Source organism: Myotis yumanensis, unplaced genomic scaffold, assembly GCF_028538775.1.
Source record: "Myotis yumanensis isolate MYYU_CA2020_CCGP unplaced genomic scaffold, mMyoYum1.0.hap1 SCAF_11, whole genome shotgun sequence".
Taxonomy (NCBI): Eukaryota; Metazoa; Chordata; class Mammalia; order Chiroptera; family Vespertilionidae; genus Myotis; species Myotis yumanensis.
The window spans coordinates 14,869,945-14,886,226 of record NW_027223762.1 but is presented as its reverse complement, the minus strand read 5'-3'; the positions used below and the strand labels follow the sequence as shown (position 1 = coordinate 14,886,226).

General features: G+C 44.7%; 1 protein-coding gene across 4 annotated transcripts in view; it reads right to left on the bottom strand.

The window, feature by feature from the left end:
• The window catches only part of SPAST (spastin), a 46,898-nt gene extending 34,039 nt beyond the window's left edge, over positions 1-12,859 (bottom strand). For 2 of the 4 annotated variants that reach the window (XM_070428954.1, XM_070428956.1), the window contains exons 1-2: positions 12,180-12,859; positions 1,455-1,541 (exon numbers count right to left, since the gene is read on the bottom strand). In XM_070428954.1, the coding sequence (XP_070285055.1) occupies positions 1,455-1,541; positions 12,180-12,594 (502 nt within the window). In that variant the 5' untranslated portion in view covers positions 12,595-12,859. The remainder of the gene's footprint in view (positions 1-1,454; positions 1,542-12,179) is intronic. The other 2 variants (XM_070428955.1, XM_070428957.1) reach the window with 1 other exon arrangement.
• Between the last annotated feature and the right edge of the window lie 3,423 nt (positions 12,860-16,282).

The window sequence follows — 16,282 nt, the reverse complement described above, 5'->3', positions numbered from 1 at the left end:
CCCTAGTCACGCTCAGGGTAGGGCCGATTGGGGGGTTGGGGCACCGCCCCATGTCACACTCAAGGCAGGGTCGATAGGGAGGTTGCGGCGCCACCCCCTGTCATGCACAGAGCAGGGCTGATCAGGGGGTTGAGGCGCTGCCCCCTGTCAAGCACAGAGCAGGGCCCATCAGGGGGGTTGGGGCTCCGTACCCTGTCGAGCACAGAGCAGGGTCGATCAGGGGGTTGGGGCACCGCCCCCTGTCACACACAGAGCAGGGCAGATCAGGGGGTTGGGGCGCTGCACCCTGTCACACTCAGGGCAGGGCCGATGGGGAGGTTATGGCTCTACCCCGTCACACACAGAGCAGGGCCCATGGGGGGGGGGGGGGGGGTTGGGGCGCCGCACCCTGTCACACACAGAGCAGGGCCGATCAGCGGGTTGGGGCGCCACACCCTGTCACACACAGAGCCACAGGGCGATCAGGGGGTTGGGGAGCTCCCCCCTATCAGGCACAGAGCAGGGTTGATCAGGGGGTTGGGGCGCCTTCCCCTGTCACGAACAGAGCAGGGTGGATAGGGAGGTTGTGGCCCCGCCCCCTGTCACACACAGAGCCGCAGGGCGATCAGGGGGTTTGGGCGCTGCCCCGTCACACTGATCCCGGTGCCGGGAGGCCTCGCGGCTCCGCTGATTCAGGTGCTGGGAGGCATATTACCCTTTTACTATATAGGATAGAGGCCTGGTGCACTGGTGGGGGCTGGCTGGTTTGCCCTGAAGGGTGTCCTGGATCAGGGTGGGGGTCCCGCTTGGGTGCCTGGCCAGTCTGGGCGAGGGGCTGAGGGCTGTTTTCAGGCTGGCGGGTGACTGAAGCTCCCAACCGCTCCTTTTTTTCTTTTTTTTTATTCTGGGCCAGCTTTAGCTCTGAGGCTTGGCTCCAGCTCTGAGGCCTCGGCTACTGAAAGCAGGTGTCTGGTTTGTTTGGGTTCTATAATCGAAACACTGTTTCAACTCCAGCTCTGAGATCCCGGCTGGCTGAAAGCAGGTTACTGGGGTTTTGTTTAGCTTCTATATTTGTAACAATGTTTCAAACTGCAAGCTCAGAGGCCGGCAGCAGCAGGCGGGGAACGTTGGCTTCCTCTGTCACTGGAGCAAGCAAGCCTCCTGTTAGCTTCAAGCTGCCTGGCTGCCGGCCGCCATCTTGGCTGGCAGTTAATTTGCATATCGCCCTGATTAGCCAATGGGAAGGGTGGCAGAGGTACGGCTAATTACCATGTTTCTCTTTTATTAGATAGGATTTCTGCCTAGATAAAAACACATGAACTTTAAGTCTACACACATTAAAATAGGCTGATTACATTTAAAAATTACATTTTCAAAAACGTTTATATACTTTTATTAAGACAAATGGATCTAAAATCAAGGCAATTGTGAATAAAATCTGGATGGCTCCTAAACAAATGTAAATATAACCTTACCTTGTCCTGTAACTATGACAGCTATTCCTTTTTCTAGTTCTTCAATACCTTTCTTATACCATTCCACAGCTTGCTCCTTTTGTCCTGCTTTAAAAGAGAAATAATTATTTGTATATATCACAAGTATAAAGAATACACTAAGCCCTGACTGGTTTGGCTCAGTGGATAGAGCGTCGGCCTGCGGACTGAAAGGTCCCAGGTTCGATTCCAGTCAAGGGCATGTACCTTGGTTGCGGGCACATCCCCAGTAGGAGGGTGTGCAAGAGGCAGCTGATCGATGTTTCTCTCTCATCGATGTTTCTAACTCTCTATCCCTCTCCCTTCCTCTCTGTAAAAAAATCAATAAAATATATTAAAAAAAAAAAAAGAATACACTAAATATCTCCCAAAGCATGCTGTTATTAGGTATACATGAAAAAGAGGCTTGTGATAAAATAAATTTGAAAACTATTACTATATGACTTCTCAGTATCATTAGCATCTTAACATATTTGTGAATCTACAAGAGGTGGACATAGACTTCAATGAAGGAAGTCTTATGAGGAAAGGAGGCCAATGTAAATGACCTGAATTTAATCTCCCCCACTTTCATCTTTAAAAAAAAAAAAGTATTTTTATTGATTTCAGAGAGGAAAGGAGAAGGAGAGAGAGATAGTATCATCAATGATGAAAGCGAATCATCGATCGGCTGCTTCCTGCACATCCCCTACTAGGGATCAAGCCACAAACCCAGGCATGTGCCCTGATCTGGAATTGAACCATGACCTCCTGGTTCAGAGGTCAATGCAACCTTCTGATGTATGGTATGACACTCAACCAACTAGGCCACACCAGTCGGCGCTGCATTGTTTGAGATCTTATCTGCTATATATAGACTTAATTCATTCTTTTTGACTTCTGTATAGTATCCTATATCATCCTATAATTTATTCAACAACCTAAATAAAAGATACTTAGGTTGTTTCCAGTGTTTCAACATCTCAAATAAGGCTGCAATAAATGTTCTTGTGCCTGTCCCCTTATGCATATGTGCCAGTTTCTCCAGGGTATCTGATTAAGAAATAGAATTGATGGATCACAGCTCATCACTTATTCTCTATTCATGAGAAACCTACAAACTGCTTTTTGAGTGCTTGTACCAATTTATACTTTTTTTTTTTTAAATATATTTTTATTGATTTTTTACAGAGAGAAAGCGGGAGAGACAGAGTCAGAAACATCAATGAGAGAGAAACATCAACCAGCTGTCTCCTGCACACCTCCCACTGGGGATGTGCCTGCAACCGAGGTACATGCCCTTGACCGGAATCGAACCTGGGACCTTTCAGTCCGCAGGCCGACGCTCTATCCACTGAGCCAAACCGGTCTTGGCCCAATTTATACTTCTAATAGCTGCGTATGACAGTTCTCATTGGTTACATCTGAACAAAATGTTCTCAGTTTTAGTGCATTACCATAGGCAAATGAAAGGACTGATTACAAATAAATTCACAGCTCAATAATTATTCAATTACCTAATATTCTTTGGTAACAGGTAGTTGATTACTGCATTATTTAAATCTCATAAGTCAGCACAATATGAAATACATATAGATATTTCTTACCTAAAAGTAGAAGACTACAGGAGAAAGGATAGACATATAGGTCAATTGAACAGAAAAGAATGTCTGACGTACACATATATTATTGGCTGACTCTGACAAAGACAACTATGTAATTCAATGGAGAAAGAACAGCCTTCTCAAAAAATGATGTTGGGGGGAGAACCAAGATAGCGGCATAAGGTATAAACCTGTACATGCTGCCCCCACACAACCACATTAAAACTACAACTAAAAGACAAAACAACTATCATCCAGAACCACGGGAAAGCTGGCCGAGTGGAAGTTCTACAACTAGAGGGAAAGAAAAAAATGCATTGAGACTGGGTAGGAGGTGCAGAGGTGCCAAGAGCAGAGGTACGGAGGCACGAGCGAGGCGGGCTGCACCTGGGTGCATGGTTTTTTTCAATCGGAAGGGGATACAAGCTTTTGAATGCACTGGACTCATTTACGGCGAGACTCTGGGACCCAGACTCCTACGGGGAGAAACTGGACTGTCTTGCACCGGGTAGGAAAGCGAGGGTGGCTTTCTCACAGAGCTACTCGCAGGGATCATTGTTACTGTGAGGGTGCGGGACTCAGGGATGCAGGGACTCGGAGACGTGAGGAGTTGCGGAGAGGGCTGATGACAGCCCTTGCTGTTTGCTCTGCCCCACTCAATTTACATCCCCACCCAAGCAGGGCAAAGGAACCGCCTGCCCTTTTGCAGCCTAACCTAACAAACTGCAGCTGGGTCAGAGAGCTCCAAAACTTCCAAACCCCAAACAAAGAGGAGAAATTTGCTGATATCACTGTAGCTCCTGCTGGGTGAACTCACACAGTGGTTGACTTGGAGATCCAGGAGCCAGGGTACCCAGTGGTCACATACCAGATTTCAACTCCTCACATTCATAACGGACACACTCAAGAGGCAGACTCAGTGAGCACCAAAGCCCCATTGAAGCAAGTCCTACCCCATAAGGGTGTCTCCAGCACAGCAGTTCTTCCACTATAGACACAGCAAGTCCTCGCAGTCAGCCAAAATGTGGAGACAAAGAAACATATCACAAATGAAAGAAATGGAGGAAAGCAAACTACTGGACATAGAGTTCAAAACCACAGTTATAAGGTTACTCAAGAATCTTCTATGAACCTCCGAGGAATTTAGTGAGACCTTCACGGATATTAATGACAATGCCAAAAAAATGGAAAAGGACCAGTCAGAAATTAAATATACACTGACTGAAATTAAGATTAATATACAGAGCCGAAACCGGTTTGGCTCAGTGGATAGAGCGTCGGCCTGTGGACTGGAAGGTCCCAGGTTTGATTCCGGTCAAGGGCATGTGCCTGGGTTGCGGGCACATCCCCAGTAGGAGGTGTGCAGGAGGCGGCTGATCGATGTTTCTCTCTCATCGATGTTTCTGACTCTCTATCTCTCTCCCTTCCTCTCTGTAAAAAATCAATAAAATATATTTTAAAAAAAAAGAATAATATAGAGAGATCCAACAGCTGACTAGAGGATCCCAAGAATCAAGTCAAAGATTTGAAATACGAGAAAGCGAAAAACACCCATCCTGAAAAGCAAAAAGAATCCAAAAATATGAAGAATAGTGTAAGGAGCCTCTGGGACAACTTCAAACGTACCAATATCCGAATTATGGGGGTGCCAGAAGAAGAGAGAGAGCAAGATACTGAAAGCCTATTAGAAGAAATCATGACAGAAAACTTCCCCTACCTGATGAAAGAAATAGATTTACAAGTCCAAGAAGCAAAGAGAACCCCAAATAAGAGGAATTCAAAGAGGACCACATCAAGACACATCATAATTAAAATGCCAAGGGTTAAAGACAAAGAGAGAATCTTAAAAGCAGCAAGAGAAAAACAGTTAGTTACCTACAAGGGAGTACCCATACGACTATCAGCTGATTTCTCAACAGAAACCATGCAGGCCAGAAGGGAGTGGCAAGAAATATTCAAAGTGATGAATGCCAAGAACCTACAACCAAGATTACTCTACCCAGCAAAGCTATCATGTAGAATTGAAGGTCAGATAAAGAGCTTCACAGACAAGAAAAAGCTAAAGGAGTTCATCACCACCAAACCAGGATTATATGAAATGCTGAAGGATATTCTTTAAGAAGAGGAAGAAGAAGAAAAAGGTAAAGATAAAAATTATAAACAACAAAGTGACAACAAATAAATATCTATCAACAAGTGAATCTAAAAATTAAGTCAGAACAAACGGGTGAATATAATAGAAGCAGGGCATAGAAAGGGAGTGGACTGACAATTCTCAGGGGGAAAGGGGTGTGGAGGGTGCGGGAAGAGATTGGACAAAAATCTTACACCTATGGATGAGGACAGTGGCGGGGGGGGGGGGGTGTTAAGGGCATGGGGTGGGGTGGGAACCAGGTGGAGGGGGGCTATGGGGGAAAAAAAGAGGAACATCTGTAATAATCTGAACAATAAAGATTTATTTTTAAAAAAAATGATGTTGGGCCCTGGCTGGTGTGGCTCAGTTTTGCCAGGAGCTGGTCCATCCTTGCTGCTTGACATAGTTGCTGCAGGGAAGAAACATCTGCACAGCGTATGTTTCAAGGGACGTGGCGTATATGGCATACTGTTCTTACTATGTTTGCTCCCCTTAGCGCTATGTGTTTTAACCAAGGTCACCTCTCCGAGAAAGGTTGTTTCCCCAGGTAGGGATTTTTTCCTGAAGTTAGAGAGGAGATAAAACCCCTTAACTAAGAGCCAGGCGGGTAGTTAATCACTTTAACTACAAACAATCATGCTTAAGCTACATAATCTTTACTCCCTGGAATGGAGATAAACACCCTAACCTTTGGAATAGAAGTTGATAGGATTAAAATCAACTGGTATAAATACAGATGTAACAAGACAACAGAACCTAGAAACAGAACCTAGCGAAAGAACCTGGCTGAAGAACCTAGAGACAGAACCTAGAGACAGGACTTGGCTGGAGATCCTAGACAGAAGCTAGATACAGAACCTAGCAAGAGAATATGGCAAAGGGATCCTGGACAGAACCTGGCTACAGAACTTTGCTGGAGAACCTAGACAGAACATGGCAAAAGAACCTGGACAGAACCTGGCTGGAGATCCTGGCTAGAGAACCTGGCTAGGCTGCTGATCAACTGAATGCTACCTTCGTGTCCTTCCTTCTTCGCCGACTCCATCCACACCTTTGGGGACCCCTGGACCTGCTGGGGTTGGACCCCAGCACAGTTTGTTGAGTGTCATCCGTGCACCAAAAGATTGCCAGTTTGATTCCCAGTCAGGGCACATGACCGGATTGCACGGCAGTGGATGTGCAGGAGGCAGCCAATTGATGTTTCATTCTCACACTGATGTTTCTCTCTCTCTCTCTCTTTTCTTCTCCCTTCAAAAAAATTGATAAAAGTTTTTTTTAAAAAAAGATGATGTTGATGCCGAAACCGGTTTGGCTCAGTGGATAGAGCGTCGGGCTGCGGACTGAAGGGTCCCAGGTTCGATTCCAGTCAAGGGCATGTACCTTGGTTGCGGGCATATCCCCAGTAGATGTGCAGGAAGCAGCTGATCGATGTTTCTCTCTCATTGATGTTTCTAACTCTCTCTCTCCCTTCTTCTCTGTAAAAAATCAATAAAATATATTTTTTAAAAAAAAGATGATGTTGAAATAATGGATGTAGATATGAAAAAAAAGCCACTTTCATGTGACATGCAAAAATTAACTTCAAATAGACCTTAATGTAAAACCTAAGAATATAAAATTTATATAAAAGAAAATATAGACAAAATCCTTTGTAATCTTGGCTTAGAAAGAGACTTGTTAAACAGAACATAAAAATCACAAACCTTAGGAGAAAAAAACTAGACTTTCCTAAAATTAAAAGCTCCTGCTCTTCAAAACACAGAGTTAAGATGATGAGAAGCCACAGATTTACTGGGAGAAAATATTTGCAAAACAACATGCCTAATAAAGGACTTATAACCAGGATATATAAAGGTCTCTTAAATACAATGATAAAAACACACAAGTAACCCATTAAAAAAAACAGTGGTCAAAGATCAAAACATACAGTTTACTAAAGAAGAGACATAAATGGCAAAGCACAAGAAAAGATGTGCTCGTTAGTTGTTAGTGAAATACAAATTAAAACCACATGGTACCACTAGGTGCCTAATTAAAAAAATAAATCCTCATCCGAGGAGTGAGGATACTTTTTCTATTGATTTTTAGAGAGATTGGAAGAGAGGGGGAAGGGGAGGAAAGGGGAAAGGGAGATGGAAAAGGAGTGGGAGAAAGAACATCAATATGAAAGAGAAATGTCTATCAGTTGCCTCCCATATGGGATTTGAACCCACAACCAAGGTTATGTAGCCTGACACACAAACAAGATATGGGGCCTGAGGAAATCAAACCAACAACCTTTTTGGTGCACAGTTCAATGCTCAACCAACGGAGCCACCTGCTGGGCTGGAAATTTATTTTTTTTATTTTTATTTGTTTTATTTTTTTAAAATATATTTTATTGATTTTACAGAGAGGGAGAGAGATAGAGAGTTAGAAACATCGATGAGGGAGAAACATCAATCAGCTGCCTCCTGCACATCTCCCACTGGGGATGTGCCCGCAACCCAGGTACATGCCCTTGACCGGAATCGAACCTGGGACCTCTCAGTCCACAGGCCGACGCTCTATCCACTGAGCCAAACCGGTTACGGCTGGAAATTTATTTTTTATAAAACCTGACATATAAGTATATATATTTTTTAGGACACAAAGTTTTCTTTAATTATTCGTTGAGGGGAAGGGATGCCACACCTGCACACAATTAAGAGAAACATTTTCTAAAATATTTTTTTTGTTGATTTCAGAGAGGAAAGGAGAGAGAGAGAGAGAGAAACATTAATGATGAGAGAATCATTGATCAGCTGCCTCCTGCACACCCCCTACTGGGGATGAGCCTGCAACCCGGGCATGTGCCTTTGATTGGAACCTGGGACCCTTCAGTCCGCAGACCGATGCTCTATCCACTGAGCCAAACCAGCTAGGGCAAGAGAAACACTTTTATCAACACAGAAGTCTTTTTTATTTTTTCCCCAGTTATCATGCCATGAATTCATAGGGAATGGGTTCCAGCAGCTCAGGCTCCTTTCCATTGGTTCTCACAGTGTGCTTCTCTGGGAGCAGGCTGACGCTTCAGTTGAACCTTTCTCTTTGGCTTCCTTCTTTTTCTGATCATTTTCCTTCACACGTTTCAGGAAGCTATCTCGACTCATAGAGTGTTTAATATGCTCAATATATAAAATTCTCTTGGCAAGAACCTTGCCCTTAACTTGCTTGTTCACAATAATGCCAAATGCATGCTGGGTGACATTGTAGACGCTTTCAGTTTTGCCATGGTAACATTTCTGGGGCATTCCTTTTTAAACAGTGCCCATTCCCTTGATGTCCACAGTATCACCTTTCTTGTAGATTTGCATGTATGTGGCCAAAGGAACAACTCCATGTTTTCTAAAACGCATATAACGGGTGCCTCTCCTCTTTCCCTTTGTGTTAGTCATTTTGGCGAATTAATTGGAAGATGGCGGTTCCGGCCAAAATTAAAAAACCTGATATTTTTAATACAAACTGACTAGAAATAATTAGAAAAATATTTTATTTAAACAATTTCTGTCCTTGATATTAGATTCTTCAGCCCCACAACATCCTGAGAAACGGGAGTTCTCTCTTTGTTACAACCTTACTGTCAACTCCTACATATTGGAACCACACCTAGACATCCTGCAGCATTGTATTGTCCAGGAAATCTCAGGCTAGTCTACTTGCAGGAGCCATGTGAAACATGATAGGTCATGTTCTGGTTAATCCAAAGAACCACTATTACAACTTCCTCTTTTATCCCAAGTATCCAAGGCGTCCTATATCTATATCTATACCTATACCTATAAAAGGCTAATATGCAAAGTGTCCCCTCGGGAGTTTGACCAGACCAGGAGTTTGACTGCTTGCTATGATGTGCGCTGACCACCAGGGGATGGCACGGAACAAAGAAAGGCCCCAGCCAGCAACCAGCAGCCAGCAGCCAGCAGCTGGGGAAGGAAGGCCTTGGCTGGCAGCCAGAAGAAGACCCTGGCCGGCAGCTGGAAGGCCCCGATCGGCCCTGATCACAGGCCAGGCCTAGGGACCCTACCCATGCACAAATATTGTGCACCGGGCCTCTAGTTACCATTATAAACAGAGCCTCCTTAGAATGAAACAAAACGTATAAAATTATGAATCCGTTCAACTAAACTCTGTTCTTGGTTCTGCTATGGTTAGTTTACTCTTTAAATTTCAGTTTCTCCATATATAGATATCATAGGTTGTCAGTTTTCCAAATTTGTTCAACAATTTAAAAAAAAAGTAATTTAGAAGCTAAGTCAAGTTGCTAAGGGGAATGGCAGTGCATGACATTACAAGCCCCTTAATGGTTTACCACAGAGTTAGAAAACCTTTAAAGACTGCATATTGCACTAGCTGGTTTGGCTCAGTGGGTAGAGCGTTGGCCTGCAGACTGAAGGGTCCCGGGTTTGTGCAGGAGGCAACCAATCGATGTGTTTCTCTCACGTGGATATTTCTCTGTCTTTCCCTCTCTTTCTCTCTCTCTCTAAAAAGCCAATGGAAAGATCCTCTGCTGAGGACTAAAAATAAAAAAAAAGACTGCATATCAAATTCATTTCTATTTGTACATATATATTTTTAATGCAGTGGGGAAAGAGGGAGAATGAAATTCTCTTGGAATTAAGTTTCGTTCTGTCTAGGATAGCTGAGAGGCAAATAGACTTGAAATGTGAACTCTTACAACTACTGGATTATGGCTCAAATACAAAAACTTCCCATATGCAAAGGAAAAACTTTAGATAGAAAAAAAACTATGACAATATAAACTCAGTTTTACTTCATTTTTAAAGGAAAAGGAATATATAACTAGTTTGTTTCAGTTTTAACTAATTTATTTTAGCCTATGATGCATTGGTTGTAGAATTCAAACTAAGGAGTTATCATAGACCATTCTGATGTCCTCTTTAGAAACTAAAGCATAAATAAAGCAAAAATCTTTGAATAGAAACATCATCAGTAGAAAAAAGGTAAACTATGGGGTACATAGATTGCTGAACCTATTTATACTTAAACTATTTAAGATGATTTAAATACAATAGATATATGCATATACATAATACTCAAAGAAAAATCACCAGCATGAAACCCAAGGTCTGAATTCTACTTCTGTCACTTATCCCTCACACAGAAATGATTTCTCTTTAAATCTGAAAGCCCATGTTCCTTTCTTTCATATTTAGGTTTTCGTTGACCTCTCCTCTTATTGTATCTCAAACTCCCATCACCCAGCGTTAAGCTAAAATTTCCTTGTATTTTCTGGCATTCTCCTCCTAAACACAACAACTAACCTACCTTTAAACATATTTCCTCTATTCTACAATATCTTTGGCCTACATTAGTAAACTTCAGAGGACCCTGTAAGAATAGACTACTACAATAAAACAGTGCTTCTCTAGGAAGGATTGATGGTACCCTTCTTCATCCTCCCCAAGAGATCCTTGGATGTTCCTAAGAGGTGGTAAAGAACGAAGCAGTTAACAAAACACTTCCTTCCACAAATAGCTGGCATTCTTTTCTTAAATGTCTCGCCTTTCTTGAACTCTCTTAACCTTTGCTCTGTCCTTACACTCCAAAACGATGAATATCTGTCTCTATCCTTACATCCTACTTCTCACTCTCAGACCCCACAAAGGAAATAGGTTTCAACAAAACAGAAATTCTAGAACAGTTTCTGGAGTTGGCAGTGGAGCGATAGACTATAAATGAAGTGCAGAGTGTTTAAAAAATAAATAAATAAAGGACAGTTCCCCCGTGTGGCTCAGTGGTTGAGTGTCAACCAATGAACCAGGAGGTCATAGGTTGCAAGGCCCAATCCCCAGTGGGGGGCGTCCAGAGGGCAGTTGGTAGATGATTCTCTCTCACCATTGATGTTTCTATATCTTATCCCTTTCCCTTCCTCTCTGAAATCAATAAAAATATATATATATTTTTTTACAAAAAGGACAATGCAAGTGAGTACTTAATTGAGGTGTGGTGGAAAAGTGTTCTTTGGTAGTTAGAGGGAAGAGAAGATCTCAGCATTTATTTATCACTTTCCATAAAAAATTTTACATTACCAATTAGCAAAGGTTTGGAATCACTGAGGTTGGAGCCTCAATCTGTTCATCTGTGAAATGATGACACTAACAGTACCTTCACCTCACAGGGTAATTGAGAGAATTAAAGAGATGACACATGCAAAGAGCTAAGAGCACAGTACCTGGCACACAGAAAGACTAAGATACATTATCTTAAAATCTTCACGTTTTATTGTAAAATGATATGTATAAGTTATCCTACTCATTCACTTAACATTTCAATGTAGAAACTTAGAGCTACCTCGGAATACTGACTTAGATAACATTCAATTAACCAGGGGCAAAAGTTTTATGCTAAAGTAGAACTTTCCTGAAAAATACTCAGTAGTCATTACATTGATACAGTGACCGTCGTTAAACTTTACAAAATGCAAATTCAGCTGTAATCATATGCAGCTGTTCCTTTCAAAATTCAGTCATCATTTGTTCTCTCTCCTCCCCGCCACCCCCCAGTACTACAGTACTCTGCTTTCATTAAAAGCCTTTTAACAAGTCGCAGCTTCTTCGATATCAAAGCCTTTTGGAAACCTGGCTCGGAGGAAGCCGCACGCTGTTTGCAGCGCTAGAAAGGATCCGTGTGGTCACCCTAGGACAACTGTCAGCTGTCACCAGCACGTCTGGATGTCCAATAGGGACTTGGGTCAGGAGGAGCGTAAGAACAGGCAGGTGTCTGAAACAGAGTCGACAGCTAGGGTGCCCCGAAAAGGAAGAGGTTCTAACTGAGAATCGCGGAGGATGCAGGTCTGGCTGCGGGGAGCAGTCTCGCGCGGAGGGAGGATCAATTCTAAGGGGTGCACCGCCGGCACCCGCAGGACAGGGCCGCAGGTGTGGCCCTCCCTCGGCGACCCCAAGGCTTTCTCCCCGGCGCCGCCGCCCCTTCCCCCGGCCCTCCCGTTACCTTTCTCGTCCTCGTCGATGCGCAGGGCGACGGAGATGTACTCGAAGGCCTGTTTGTGGAAGGCTCGGACGAGCTCGGCCTCCGCGCCCGGCACCGGCACCGGCAGCGGGGGCGAGGCCGCGGCCGGCGCGGTCGGGGAGCTCCTCTTGGCGGCCATGAGGGCGCGAGAGAAGCGCTGGCAGAGCCACGCGAAGAGGAGCCCCAGGTGGAAGGCGACTAAACGCAGCAGCGCGAAGCCGACGAACAGCGGGTAGGAGAAGTAGTACAGGTTTCGCTTATGCGGCGACTCCGGCGGAGGGGCCGGCCTGGGGGCGGGCCGGGCGGGGGCCGGGCAGGGGGGCGGAGGCCTGGGAGGCACCGGGCTGCTGGGGCCGCCGGAGCCTTTCTTCTTCCGTCGTCCACCCGGAGAATTCATCCACAGCTCCCACTGCCGCCGCCGCCATAACCCGCCTCCCGCACACCGACGACGACCAAATGACGGCAGCGGCCACTGGGACGGCGAGGGCCGCAGAGCCCCGCGCGCCGGCCGGTCCCGGGAGCTCGGCACCTTCGCGCCCCGCCCGCCGGCCCCGCCCCTTTCTCTGCGTGCGGCCAAGAGCACAACCCCTTCTCCCTTCCTGAGGTCGGTGGCTTCTGCCCCTCCCTCTCTCTGTCCTCTCGGCCGCCTCTAGGAGCTCAGAGCCGCGGCCGCGCGTGCACGCCCGCCCGTCTCTTTCTCCGGCGCGCGCGCGCACGCCGGCGTCTTTGTTGCCCAGAGCTCCTCGTGCGCGTGTGCGGCGTTCTCCCCTCGGTCCTTTCTGCGTGGAACTACAGTTCCCAACGTGCAGTTCGGCTCTACGTCGTCGTCGTCAAGGGCCGCCGCTCGGCCGACTTCGCTGCGCCTGGGAGCTCCTTGGCTGGCGACCTTGTTCCCCGAGTCCCAGAGAAGGACCGCTGAGGTTTGAGGTCGTTCTGCTTGCTCGCAGGGCTCCTTTCTCCGAGTGTTATCGTTTTAATGATTTCTTCCAGTATTGTCTCAAAGGATGATTAATCTGAGTCCCGTCTCAGAAGCAGTGGGTACCAATCTAGGAATTACCTGAAAGGGAAACAATTGCAGAGACGTACAAATTTTAGGGTCACCAAAACGAAAATGCTAGCTCGATGGGATGAAGTCAACGATTCCAGAGGTTTAACTAAATTAATACGTGCTTAGATGAAGAATTAATTTATTTGAGTTAAGGGAGTTACTAATTTTTGCACAGTAATTGTCCCATAGTTTACCAATGAATCCACACTGTTACCCCCTCCACCCCCACCCCCCCTTTTTAATCTACATACTCACCGAACCCTCCTTTGGGGATCTACCTACTCACCTCTGCTGCCTGTATTCTAATGAACTGCAAGCACAGAACCCCAACTCCCAGATCACAGAAATGGAAATGCTAGGTCAGTCAATTATATCTCCTAGGAATCTTGGATGGAGATCCACTAGCATAGAAGATAGTAGGAACTGAGTAAGCGCTGGTCTCTCAGTTGATCTCACCGAGAGCCCCAGAGATGCCAGGTTCCTAAACTGGTCACTTGATGATGTAACCTAGCCAATAAACTATTCAATCTGTTTCTCTATTTCTGTTTCTCTCTGTATCTCGCAATATATTTTTATTGATTTCAGAGGAGAAGGGACAGGGAGAGGAGAAACATCAACGATGAGAGAGTCCCATTGACTGGCTGCCTCCTGCACACCCCACATTGGGGATCGAGCCTGTGCCCTGAACAGGAATCAAAATGTGACCACCTGGGCCCAGGCCGGTTTGGCTCAGTGGATAGAGCGTCGGCCTGCGGACTCAAGGGTTCCGGGCTCGATTCCGGTCAGGGGCATGTACCTTGGTTGTGGGCACATCCCCGGTGGGGAGTGTGCAGGAGGCGGCTGATCAGTGTTCCTCTCTCATTGATGTTTCTAACTCTCTATCCCTCTCCCTTCCTCTCTGTAAAAAATCAATAAAATATATTTTTTTTAAATGTGACCACCTGGTTCATAGATCAACACTTAACCACTGAGCCATGCCCCGGCTGGGCACCACCATGGGTTCTGAATCCAAACACAAAGATGAGACCTGGTGTAGTCTTACACATTTTGGCTAGTTTTTTCTGGAATTTCTGTCTTGGGTACTATTGCCTTCCGGGATGAAGGACATCAGTGACAATCGGTTTCAGCTGAAGTAGTCTGCTGATCATGGACTTCCTGCTCTGGATAGTTACTGTGTCATTCACGGTAAAGGTTGATCCTCAAGCAGCCAGAGAGGAAAAGAGACGCACTCTTCTCTGGCCAATCATATCAACTCAAACTGGTATTAAGCTTCTTGATTAATCCTTCCCTTATCACCTCCAGCAGACACTATCCTATTTTTTTCCTTTTTATTGAATTGGGAAGGAATTTGAGGCTCTAAAAGTCTGTTACTGCCCAACATAACGTATTAATGACACACACTAGGAATTTTGCACAGTAATTGTCCCATAGTTTAATTTTTCTCTTCAGGGTCTTAAGAGAAAAATCTAGGCTTCCAGAGAAAAACAATTTTATGTGGTCTGTTTATATCTTATTAATTATGACAAATATATTTTTAGCCCCTGACGGATGAGTTATTTTTCATTCCTGGTCATACAGGTGTTGAGTTTCCAGCCTCTGGCTTCCCATTTGCTAACTCTCTGCTAGTTGTGCTTAATATTGACTGCTTTTCTGTACCTTGGCCATTTTTTTTGGTATGGTAAAAGTATGTATTAGAGTCAGGAAGACTGCCCAGCCAGTGTGGCTCAATGGTTGACCATTGACCCATGAACCAGGAGGTCATGCTTCGATTCCCAGTCAGGGAATATGCCTGGGTTGTAGGCTTGATCCCCAGTGGGGGCCATGCAGGAGACAGCCAATCAGTGAGTCTCTGTCATATTGATGTTTCTATCTCTCTCTCTCCCTTCCTCTCTCTAATATCAATAAAAACATTTATTTTTTTCTTTATTGATTAAGGTATTACATATGTGTCCTTATCCCCTCATTACCTCCCCACCCACCCCCCACTCATGCCCTCACCCCCCTGGTGTCTGTGTCCATTGGTTAGGCTTATATGCATGCATACAAGTCCTTTGGTTGATCTCTCCTCTTTACCCCCACCCTCCCCTACCTTCCCTCTGAGGTTTTAAGGTCTGATCGATGCTTCTCTGTCTCTGGATCTGTTTTTGTTCATCAGTTTATGTTGTTCATTAAATAAAAACATTTTTTTAAAAAAAGAGTCAGGGCTTAGCTGGTTTGGCTCAGTGGATAGAGCATTGGCTTCTGGATTGAAGGGTCCAGGGTTTGATTCTGGTCAGGGGCACCTGCCCAGGTTGTGGGCTCGATCCCCAGTAGGGATGTGTAGGAGGCAGCCAATCAGAGTCTCTCTCATCATTGACGTTTCTATCTCTCCCTCTCCCTTCCTCTCTGAAATCAATAAAAATATATGTAAATTAAATAGATAAATAAAAAATAAAGAGTCAGAAAGACTGAGGTTGGTATTCTGGTCCTGTCACTTATTAGTTGCTCAGAGAGAGACATCAATGAAACAGGTTCTTTAACTAGTTAACTCCTTTGTGAAATGGGTGGAATAAAAATTAGATTACAAAATGAAAGAATACATCTAAAACCTCCAGCATAATACCCATAACATAAGAGGGCTCAATAAATTTTGGTTTTGTCTCTTACAACTACAAAGCCATTCCAGAATTCAGACTCTACTGGGGTCTCTATTTTTAGTAATTTCAGTCCAAGTTTTCTGCCTCTTGGAATTGCATCCCAGTCAAACCAATTTTCTTAATTAACATCATCCTAAATTTGTCTCAAGGAAAATAGTGCCTGGATTTTACCCTGGCCTTATAATCTGCCTGGACCGAAGATCCTAACCTTCTCAGCCATTTAACCTACAGTTTGACAGCCTCCCTGTTTTCAGATGGTGAGAACTTAGAGAACACTTAATCTTGAGCGGAATCTGGGCCAGTTTCACCAGAACAAAAAGGAGGAGCAGAGCACTGTGCTAACTAATTCAGGACATTCGGTCACTTTATCACTTTAATCCATTAATCTAATTACAAAGTGA